The sequence below is a fragment of the Cynocephalus volans genome, chromosome X (genome assembly GCF_027409185.1).
Source record: "Cynocephalus volans isolate mCynVol1 chromosome X, mCynVol1.pri, whole genome shotgun sequence".
NCBI classification, from domain to species: domain Eukaryota; kingdom Metazoa; phylum Chordata; class Mammalia; order Dermoptera; family Cynocephalidae; genus Cynocephalus; species Cynocephalus volans.
Window position 1 is genome coordinate 18861507 of NC_084478.1, and position 11732 is coordinate 18873238.

At 37.8% G+C, this 11732-nt stretch overlaps 1 protein-coding gene across 1 annotated transcript in view; it reads left to right on the plus strand.

The window, feature by feature from the left end:
- Positions 1-10167, plus strand: part of MOSPD2 (motile sperm domain containing 2) — a 55470-nt gene extending 45303 nt beyond the window's left edge. Inside the window, exons 14-15 of the mRNA XM_063083892.1 lie at positions 9021-9123; positions 9715-10167. Of these exons, the coding sequence (XP_062939962.1) occupies positions 9021-9123; positions 9715-9852 (241 nt within the window). The 3' untranslated portion in view covers positions 9853-10167. The remainder of the gene's footprint in view (positions 1-9020; positions 9124-9714) is intronic.
- The last annotated feature ends 1565 nt before the right edge of the window (positions 10168-11732 follow it).

The window sequence follows — 11732 nt, forward strand, 5'->3', positions numbered from 1 at the left end:
GTGTCACTTGATTCCAATAAAAGTGGAAAATGGGGAGATGAGGACAAAGTGATAGTAGAATACCAGATCATGGCCATAGTGAGGACTTCTGAGTTTGAGAGGAGAAACTATTAATCAACAATGAGCAGAGCTGTGAGGTGACTCGGCTTATTTTTTAAAAGGATTCTTCTGGGGGCTGTGTAGAAAATGGTGAGTGGACAGGCAACACAGTGACACACAGTTTACTCGGAAGCAGAGCTTGCTGTGTGCCAGCACTGTTCTAAATGCTTTACTTTTATTAATTCTTTTAGTCATTAGGACAACCCTCCGAGGTAAGGGGGTATGTTTCCCACTTTATAGATGACAAACTGAGAATCTGGTGATGGTCATGGCTGGTCTAAAAAGGGGTTGAGAGAAAACAAATGTGGCTGGAACAGAGATTGAGAGGATCCAAGGTAAGAAAGAAAGTTGGAGAGTCAGGCAGAGGCCAAGAGGAGGAGCTTGGTCACCATCACAAAAGCAGCAGCAGAGCAGTGACCCAATCTGATTTGCCTTTGACAAGATCATCCTGTTTGCATTGTAGTTAATAGGGTGGAAGAGAACAGAGTGGGCCCAGAGAGACAAGTGTTATTTCAGTTGTCCCAGCAAGACGTGAAAAGTTAGACCTAGCCTAGAGGAATATTTAGTGGCCAAATGGAGGAGGACGATCTAACAGGGAGTTAGGAGTAAAACCAGCTGTGGGGCTCTGTCGTGTCATCAGAGCCCAGGGAAGAGAACGTTTCATGAAGGAGGATGTTACCAGTGGTACCAGGTGTTGCCACACTGGTCAGGAAGGATGAGGTGTGGGCAGTGCCTATTGGTAGTGACATCACAGAGGCCATTGATGACCTTACAGAGAGCACTTTCAGGTGACAGGAGCCACACAGGAGAGAGGAGCCAGATGCTGAAGAAATGGAGGTACAGGTTGAGTATTCCTTGTCCAAAATACTTGGGACCAGAAGTGTTTTGGATATCAGATTTTTTTAGGATTTTGGAATATTTACATTATATATAGGCATACCTTAGAGATATTGCAGGTTCAGTTCTAGACCACTTTGACAAAGCAAATACTGCAATAAAGCAAGTAATATGAATCTTTTGGTTTCCCAGTGCATCTTAAAGTTATGTTTACACTGTAGTCTGTTAGGTGTGCAATAGCATTATGTGTAAAAAACAATGTATATACCTTAATTAAGTCACCAGCTGCATTAGGCCCTAACAAGAGAGTCAGCCTGTCCTTTGGAGCTTTGAAAACAGGCACTGACCTCTCCTCTCTAGCTATGAAAGTCCCAGATGGCATCTTCTTTCAGTATAAGGCTGTTTCATCTACAAGGAAAATCTGTTGTTTAGTGTAGCCAACCTTCATTAATGATCTTAGCTAGATCTTCTGGATAACTCGCTGCAGCTTCTACATCAGCACTTGCTGCTTCACCTGGCACTTCTATGTTATGAAGAAGCCTTCTTTCCTTAAAGCTCATGAACCAACCTCGGCTAGCTTCAGACTTTCCTCCTGCAGCTTCCCCACCTCTCTCAGCCTTCATAGAATTGAAGAGTTAGGTCCTTGGTCTAGATTAGGCTTTGGCTTAAGGGAATGTTGTGGCTGGTTTGATCTTCTATTCAGACCACTACACTTTCTGCATATCAGCGATAAGGCTGTTTTACTTTCTTATCATTGGTGTGTTCACCGGAGTAGCACTTTTAATTTCCTTCAAGAACTTTTCCTTTACATTCACAACCTGGCTAACTGTTTGGCGCAAGAGGCCTAGCTTTTGGCCTGTCTAGGCTTTCGACATGCCTTCTTCACCAAGCTTCATCATTTCCAGCTTTTTATTTCAAGTGAGAGACACGTGAGTTAACTTTCACTTGAGCACTTAGATGCCATTGTAGGGTTATTAATTGTTCTAATTTCAAAATTGTGTCTCAGGGAATAAGGAGGCCTGAGGAGAGGGAGAGAGACAGGGATTGGCGGCAGTAGAGCAGTTGGAACACACACAACATTTCTCAATTCAGTTTGCTGTCTTGTATGGGTGCGGCTCGTGGCGCCCCAAAACAATTACAATAGTAACATCAAAGATCACTGATCACCATAACAGATATAATAATAATGAAAAGGTTTGAAATATTATGAGAATGGCCAAAATGTGACACAGAGACACGAAGTAAGCCCATGCTGTTGGGAAAATGGCGCCAGTAGACGTGCTCAATGCAGCGTTGCCACATACCTTCAGTTTATAAAAAACACTGTGCCTGCAAAGTGCAATAAAGTGAAACAGTGAAACAAGGTATTCCTGAACTTACCAACTGAGCATCCCAAATCCAAAAATCCAAAATTCGAAATACTCCAATAAGCATTTTCTGTGAGCATCATATCAGCACTGAAAAAAGTTTTGAATTTTGGAGCAGTTAGGATTTGGGGTTTGGGATGCTTAACTTGTAGTAAAATTGTGCTGAGTGTTTGGCTGCTCGGGGAGGGACCTGCAGTAGTATTTGGAAGGAGGAATATGTTTGACAAAGGGGTTGTTTGTTTTGGAGTTTTTAATAGGAGAGATTTGAGCATTGTTTAAAAGGCCTTTGCTACAACCATTCTAGGGCAGGCTGAGTTTACAAGATAGATCATTGACAGTGAAATTTCCTTTTGTTTTTTTTTTTTAATTTCATTTTATTTTGTCAATATACAATGTGGTTGATTATTGTGGCCCATTACCGAAACCTCCCTCCCTCCTCCCTCTCGCCCCTCCCTCCCAACAGTCTCCTTTCTGTTTGCTTGTTGTATCAACTTCAAGGAATTCTGATTGTTGTGTTTTCATCCCCCCCCCCCCCCCCCCCCCCCGGTTGTTTGTGTATTTATTTATTTATTCTATAGCTCCCACAAATAAGTGAGAACATTTGATATTTCTCTTTCTGTGCCTGACTTGTTTCACTTAATATAATTCTCTCTAGGTAGATCCATGTTGTTGCAAATGGCAGTATTTCATTCTTTTTTATACCAGAGTAATATTCCATTGTGTAGATATACCACATTTTCCATATCCATTCATCTAATGATGGGCATTTGGGCTGGTTCCAACTCTTAGCTATTGTAAAGAGTGCTGCAGTGAACACTGGATAACAGGTATATCTTCGACTTGATGATTTCCATTCCTCTAGGTATATTCCTAGCAGTGGGATACCTGGGTCATAAGGTAAATCTATCTGCAATTGTTTGAGGAACTTCCATACCGTTTTCCATAGAGGCTGCACCATTTTTCAGTCCCACCAACAATGTATGAGAGTTCCTTTTTCTCCACAACCTCGCCAGCATTTATCATTCATAGTCTTTTGGATATTAGCCATCCTAACTGGGGTGAGATGGTATCTCAGTGTGGTTTTGATTTGCATTTCCCAAATGCTGAGTGATGTTGAGCATTTTTTCATGTGTCTCTTGGCCATTCAAATATCTTCCTTTGAGAAATGCCTATTTAGCTCTTTTGCCCATTTTTTAATTGGGTTACCTGTTTTTTTCTTATACAGTTGTTTGAATTCCTTGTATATTCTGGATATTAATCCTTTGTCAGATGTCTATTTTGCAGATATTTTCTCCCACTCTGTTGGTTGTCATTTAACTCTTAATTGTTTCTTTTGCTGTGCAGAAGCTTTTTGGTTTGATATAATCCCGTTTATTTATTTTTCCTTTGGTTGCCTGTGCTTTTGGGATCATATTCATGAAGTCTGTGTCCAGTCCTACTTCCAGAAGTGTTTCTCCTATGTTTTCTTTGAGAAGTTTTATTGTTTCAGGGCATATATTTAATTGTTTAATCCATTTTGAGTTGATTTTGGTATATGGTGAGAGGTATGGGTCTAGCTTCCTTCTCCTGCATATTGATATCCAGTTCTCCCAGCACCATTTGCTGAAGAGGCAGTCTCTTTCCCAGTGTATAGGCTTGGTGCCTTTGTCAAAGATCAGATGGCTGTAGGTGTGTGGGTTGATTTCTGGATTCTCTATTCTATTCCATTGATCAGTGCGTCTGTTTTTATGCCAGTACCATGCTGTTTTGGTTATTATAGCTTTGTAGTATAGCTTAAAGTCAGGTAGTGTTATGCCTCCAGCTTTATTTTTTTTGCTCAGCATTGCTTTGGCTATGCGTGGTCTTTTAGTATTCCATATAAATGTCTGGATAGTTTTTCCATTTCTGAGAAAAATGTCATTGGAATTTTGATGGGGATTGCATTGAATTTATAGATCACTTTGGGTAGTATATACATTTTCACAATGTTGATTCTTCCAATCCAAGAGCGTGGGATATCTTTCCATCTTCTTGTATCCTCTCTAATTTCTCTCAACAGTGGTTTATAGTTCTCATTACAGAGATTTTTCACATCCTTGGTTAACTCAATTCCTAAGTATTTTACTTTTTTGGTGGCTATTGTAAATGGGCAAACTTTCTTGATTTCTCGTTCTGCTTGTTCACTATTGGAGAAAAGAAATGCTACTGACTTTTGTGTGTTGACTTTGTATCCTGTTACTTTGCTGAAATGATTTATCAACTCCAAGAGTTTTTTTCTAGAGGCTTTATGCTGTTCGATATATAGGATCATGTCATCTGCAAACAGAGACAGTTTCACTTTATCTTTTCCAATCTGGATGTCCTTTATTTCCTTCTCTGATTGCTCTGATTAGTACTTCCAATGTAAGGTTGAATAAGAGTGGTGAGAGTGGGCATCCTTGTCTAGTTCTTGTTCTTAAAGGAAAAGCTTTCAGCTTTTCCCCATTCAGGATGATATTGGCAGTGGGTTTATCATATATGGCTTTAATTATGTTGACATACTTTCCATCTATACCTAACTTATAGAGAGAGTATCGTGAATGAATGTTGAATTTTATCAAATGCTTTTTCAGCATCTATAGAGATGATCATATGGTCTTTGTGTTTGATTTTATTGATATGGTGTATCACACTTACAGATTTGTGTATGTAGAACCAACCTTGAATCCCTGGGATGAATCCCACTTGATCATGGTGTATAATTTTGCATATGTGTTGCTGTATTCTATGAGCTATTATTTTATTGAGGATTTTTGCATCTATTATCTCAAGGATATTGACCTGTAGTTTTCTTTTTTAGTGGTATCTTTACCTGGTTTTGGTATCAGAGTGATGTTTGCTTCATTGAATGAGTTTGGGAGAATTGTCTCTGTTTCAGTCTTTTGGAAGAGTTTGTAGAGAATTGGTGTCAATTCCTCTTTGAATGTTTGGTAAAATTCTGCTGTGAATCCATCTGGTTCTGGGCTTTTCTTTGTTGGGAGCCTTCTGATAATAGCTTCAATCTCTTTTATTTTTATTGGTCTGTTCAGATTTTCTTCGTCTTCTTGGCTCAGTTTTGGTAGCTTGTATGTGTCCAGAAATTTATCCATTTCCTCCAGATTTTCAAATTTGTTGGCATATAGTTGTTTATAGTAGTCTCAAATGATTCCTTGTATTTCAGATATATCAGTTGTAATATCTCCTTGTTCATTTCTAGTTTTTGTTATTTGGATCTTCTCTCTTCTTTTTTTAGTTAGCTGTGCTAATGGTTTGTCAATTTTATTTATCTTTTCAGAAAACCAACTTTTTGATTCATTCATCTTTTGTATTGTTTTTTGGGTTTCAATTTCATTAAGTTCTGCTCTGATCTTAATGATTTCTTTCTGTCTGCTAACTTTGGATTTGGATTGTTCTTGTTTTTCTAGTTCTTTAAGGTGAAGTATTAGGTTGTTCACTTGCCATCTTTTAAACATTTAATGTGATAAATTTCCCTCTTAGTACTGCTTTTGCAGTATTCCACAGGTTTTGGTATGATGTGCCATTGTTTTCATTAGTTTCAATAAATTTTTGGATTTCCTGTTTAATTTCTTCTTGGACCCATATGTCATTAAGTAGAATGCTGTTTAATTTCCATGTGTTTGTATAGTTTCCAGAGTTTTGTTTGTTATTGATTTCTAACTTTAATCCATTGTGATCTGAAAAACTACATGGGATAATTCCAATTTTTTTTAATTTGTTGAGGCTTGATTTGTGACCTAACATGTGATCTATCCTGGAGAATGATCCATGTGCTGATGAGAATGAATATTCTCAGGTTGTTGGATGGAATGTTCTGTAGATATCTGCCAAGTCCAGTTGATCTAGAGTGTTGTTTAGATCTTGTGTTTCTCTGCTGATTCTTTGCCTAGATGATCTGTCCAATATTGATAGTGGGGTGTTCAGGTTCCCTGCTATTATGGGATTAGTGTCTATTTCCTTCTTTAGGTCTAATAGTGTTTGTTTTATAAATCTGGCTGCTCTGACATTGGGTGCTTATATATTTATGATTGTTATGTCTTCTTGATGGATCAATCCTTTTATCATTATGTAGTGGCCCTCATTGTCTCTTTTGAAGGTTTTTAATTTAAAGTCTATTTTATCAGATATAAGAATAGCTACCCTAGCTCATTTTCCATTTCTCTTTGCATGGTAAATCTTTTTCCATCCTTTCACTCTTAGTCTATGTGAATCTTTATAGGTGAGGTGAGTCTCTTGAACCCAGCATAATCCAGTCAGCCAGTCTGTGTCTTTTGATTGGGGAATTTAATCCTTTTACATTAAGAGTTGTTACTGAAAAGTGTTGATTTAGTCCTAGCATTTTATTGATTTTTGTTTGGATGTCTTAAGTGTCTTTTGTTCCTTTCTTTCTGGTTTACTGTTTGTCTTCTGTATTTGTTGGATCCATGGGTTGTAGATAAACTGTTTTTTCTTATCATTGTTGCCATTTTTATTTTACTAGTGGGTGTTGATTTTTCTTGAGTTTTTATGGCAGTGGTAGTTATTTTTCAGTTTCCAAACCCAGTACTCCCTTAAGAATTTCCTGTAAGGGTAGTTATGTAGTAGTGAACTCCTGCAGTTTTTGTTTGTCTGAGAAATATACTATTTGCCCTTCATTTTGGAAGGATAGCCTTGCAGTGTAGAGTATTCTTGCCTGGCAATCTTTGTCTTTTAGTATTTTGAATATATCATCCCATTCCTTTCTGGCTTTTAGAGTTTGTGATGAAAAGTCTGATGTTAGTCTGATTGGGGCTCCCTTATATTTGATTTGATGCTTCTTTCTTGCAGTTTTTAAGATTCTCTCTTTGTCTTTGAGTTTGCCAGTTTGACTATAACATGTCTTGGAGAAGACCTTTTTGTTTTGAATACGTTTGGGGATCTTTGAGCTTCCTGAATCTGAAGATTTGTGTCTTTTCCTATACTTGGGAAGTTTTCTGCCACTATTTTGTTGAATATGTTTTTAATGCAATCTCCGTTTTCCTCCCCTTCTGGAATACCCATGACTCGGATATTTGAGCACCTAAGGTTGTCTTATATCTCTCTTAGATTTTCTTCAATGTTTTAAATTCTTTTTTCTTTTCTTTCTTTTTTTTTTTTTTTGTCTGCCTGTGTTATTTCAAGCAGCCCATCTTCAAGGTCAGAAGTTCTCTGTTCTGCTTCTGCAAGCCTCCTGGTTAAACTGTCTTTTGTGTTTTTTATTTGGATGAATGAATTCTTCAGCTCAGCAAGCTCTGCTACATTCTTTTTCAGGGAATTGATTTCCTTGTACACTTCCTTCAGGTCCTGTGTACTTTTCCTCATTTCATCGTGTTGTCTAGCTGAGTTTTCTTATATCTCATTTAGTTTCCTTAGAATTTTTACTCGAAATTCCTTGTCAGACATTTCAAGGGCTTCTTGTTCTATAGGATCTAGATCTTGAGATTTATTACCCTTTGGTGGTATACTTTCTTGATTTTTCATATTTCTAGTATCTTTCCTTTGATGTTTAGTCATTGTGGCAGGGGATTTCACAGTCCACTGGTTTGACACTATTGTCTAGCTAGGATGCTGCTGGGCCTGCCAATTTGGTACGGCTGCCTCAGTGTCTGCTCGGTTGCCCACTAGTGCCTCGGGTGCATGGTCGCTTCGGATCTTGGGCCTCTCAGGGGGGCGCCTCTCTGGTCAGCACACACTCAGCTGGGCTGGGGATGGAGTTGGGCAGTGGTGGCAAGGCCTACCTACTGGGTCATGCGCTGGCACCACAGGGCCTGTGGTCTCCGTAGATCTTAGATTTCTCCTGCTGGGTGCCTCTCTAATCGGCATGCACTCAGCAGGGCAGGGGATGGAGTCGGGCAGTAGTGGCGAGGCCTACCTGCTGGGTCGTGTGCTGACACCACAGGGCTCATGGTCTCCACAGATCTTGGGCTTCTCCTACTGGGCTGACAGTGAAATTTCTGACACAGCTGAAAGGGAAGAGTTTCAGGGGTAGCCTTAGCTCCTTGATCTGGAGGGACGAGGGGAGGAATGCAGATAGAGGTCAGGGTAGCTAGCTGCTTGTTTGTACATGGAGTATTTACATATTTAAATTTTCAAATTATATTACAGGAGGGCCTACTTTTGTTTTTATCAAGAGTTTTTGTGGGTTTTTTGGTCAAAGTCATGGCTATGGGAATATTTTGAAAGGTTAAGAAACACTCATACAAAAGGTGTAGGAGATTAATTTGAAGTTCTTATGAAACAATCCCTCAAAGTAAGTGTTTTTTGGGGGGTTTGTTATGTTCCAGTTGCTTTGTTTTCTTTTTTTGTTGTTGCACCAATTCCTAATGGCTTGCTTTTCTACAACTGTAGAGAGGGGATCACTCCCTAGAAAGTGGGAGCGAGGCTTGGTGGTTTGGTACCGAAGGCCCAAGTAAAATACCATCTCATATCTAGAATGGGTGGTTTCCTTCAAATTGTAAGATATTTGGATATATTGTACGATATAAGATATTGTAAGTATCTGTGATCTCTTGTTCTTTGTATGTGCGTTAAGAACCTGAAAGATAAACACTGATCTGCTACCTTAGGGGAACCTGGGAAGAGGAATGAAGACTTTCACTTATGTTACATAGACTTCTATGTTTAATTGTTTTCATTTCGTATTTTACTTTTATAAGAAAATTCATTAAAATTCTAAGAAGTTATGTTTCCTTTGGATTTTCATAGGTTAAGATGCCATACTTTTGAGAACAGTAAACCAAACATTCTTACCTTAAAAGACAATGCTTTTAACATGTCAGATAAAACCGGTGAAGATATATACCTACAGGTAAGTGTACTTCCTTCTTAATTAAAACAAAGTTGTTAATGCTAATCAACATTAGAAGTCCATTTTTTCCCACTTGCATAAGGAAAAACCTTTGGCATAGATATGACAGAAGTGCTTTTTTCTAAGCAGTGAGTTACTTTTGGAGATCTACTAACCTTTCAAAAGCTCTGGCCATTTTAATTTGGATTTATGACCAAATAGCAGAGCACAAGGTGTTTGGGGGAGTATCAAAGAATTCAATCTTGCTGGAAGTGGATGGGGGGGAGTACCAAATAGTGCATTTAAATTTGAAAGAGACAGAGAGGCTTGGCTCTGTGACTAGCTATTGGTAGCTCAAGGGTTTCTGTACCTCAGGAAGTGATTGCTGTGCTCCTGTCTCAACTAGAAAATTAGACCTTTAAAAAGGGTAAGCGGAGACACATCTGTCCACCAAACAAATCTAATGCCTTCTTGCATTTCTGTCTCCCAGCCTTTCAGAGTAGATGGGCCCCATCCCTTCAATGTTTGGATTTCTAATATTCCTGTTCGTTAATCACATGATTAATGGCTGTTTTATTGATATAAATCTTTCATCCCTTTTTTCCTATTCAGCTCAATCGTTTACTAGAAAGCAGTAGAAAGCTTGAAGACCAAGTTCAGCATTGTATCTGGTTCCAGCAGCTGCTGCTTTCTTTAACAGTGCTCTTGCTTGTTCTTGTCATGTCTTTCTTCTATTTGTTGTACAGTTAAAGAAGTGGTGCCCAGTAGGAAACCCGGCTCCTTCATCCATTAGTTGGAAAAAGTAACACACCCAAAACTTCTCCACCAAGCTACTAAAACTATTGCACATCTGTGATTCCTGAAAGGAAATGTGCAGCATATAGAGGGGAACCCATACATGTCTTGAAAATAAATTGTTAGAATAATGAAATGCTGGTGAAATTGATTATTAGAGACTATAGCTAGTTAGGAAAGTAAGTAAAGGCATATCCATTGTGTAAATTAGTAGTTTAAATGTAACTTATTTTTTCCTTTTCATTTGAATACTTTTAAAGCTTAAGTTTTATCGTGTAAATACATTAGCTGAACTGAAAAGTATAAGTAACATGCTTTGTTGCAGCCAAAAATGTAATCTGCTTTTTTATGACAGAATTATTATAGCTGAGCCTACTTATTAGCTTTTCTATACTATGTATATAGACCAATATGTATATTTAAAATAAAAAACATACAGATTAATTTATGTAATCATGACTTTGTAATTTTGAGAATTACTTCCAGATGATAGTCAATATTCTTTTGGAATGTAAACCTATTTAATGCCAAATCACCTACCCTTTGTTTCTCACTGTTCCTTAATGGCCTGCCTTTTATTAATCTCAGGCTTTTTTATGAACACTCATTTCGGTAGACTTTGGAAAACTAAGTGTGGTCGGATTTTCTTCACATTCTGTTAGAAATGCCCAGAAGGAAAGTCTCTTCAAGGAATCCCCCTTTCTAGTAATTTTTATGCACTCTCATATTGTCCACTATGGCTGGACACTGAACCTTTTGCCTAATTTATTACAAGGGCCTAATCCTCCATCATTCCGTCTTCACCCTCATTCCAGAGCAGAGGAGCATGAATTATACCATCTTCACCCTCATTTCTAAATGAAAGGAATTAGAATTATTTGAAAAGTTAGTTTTTTGAGATGCTAAGCACTATAATTAGTTAATGTTTCAAAATGTTCCCTGTTAAAATCAGCCATAAGAAGGAAATTTATAAAAGACGAGGATATATATCTATAGGGGTGAAAAGAAAAAAACAAAAACAAACAAACAAAAAAAATAGAAGCCTAAGTGTCAGCTCTCCATTTAAAGAATGAAAAATATAACTTGGACTGTAAGACCTTCAAACCAGGGCTAATCGACTTACAGTACTTGATATTCTGCATTTTGTATGGTAATACCCACCTGGTATGGTTCCTAAATTCCTAAAAAGATACAACTTACAGGAGCAGAGGCTAATGAAATTAGTTTGTTTTCTTAGTTATATGACCAGTTTCAGTCCATGTTGGTTCACACGTACATCTACTTCATAAAAAAGAAAAAATAGTCTGCCTGTAAAATAAATCGTGAGCTTCTATTGAGCCACGTTTGGAGATTTATTATTATCCTGAGGTGGAGTGTTGTTGACTTTCATCTTGAAGAAGTTGATTCCGAAATTGAGTCATGAAGAATGATATGAGTTCCTTCAAAATTGGCCTAGGAATAAAACCTTAAAAGGACACTGATGTGATACTTTGTCTTAATTTAGACTTTTCTGTTTCAGTTTGCCACCTCCAGATGTGAAACGGACTGCAGTCCACCCTAAGTACTATCCATAATATCTCCCTGTGTATGTGTGCACAGTGACTCTCTCATGGTAGATTTTTGGCCTTAATATAATCTAATCCCAAAGTATTTGTGTATGTTTTTTGTTCCTCAGCAAATAAATAAGGAAATAATTAGCCAAGATTAGAAATGTATTGTCCTAACAGTGTCCCTTTAATGTTTTCATATGAAAATTATGTTGACTCACTAAAATATACTTGCTCGGTTAAATTTAATTACATATCTTGTTAATGTTTGTGTGTCTATTAAATATG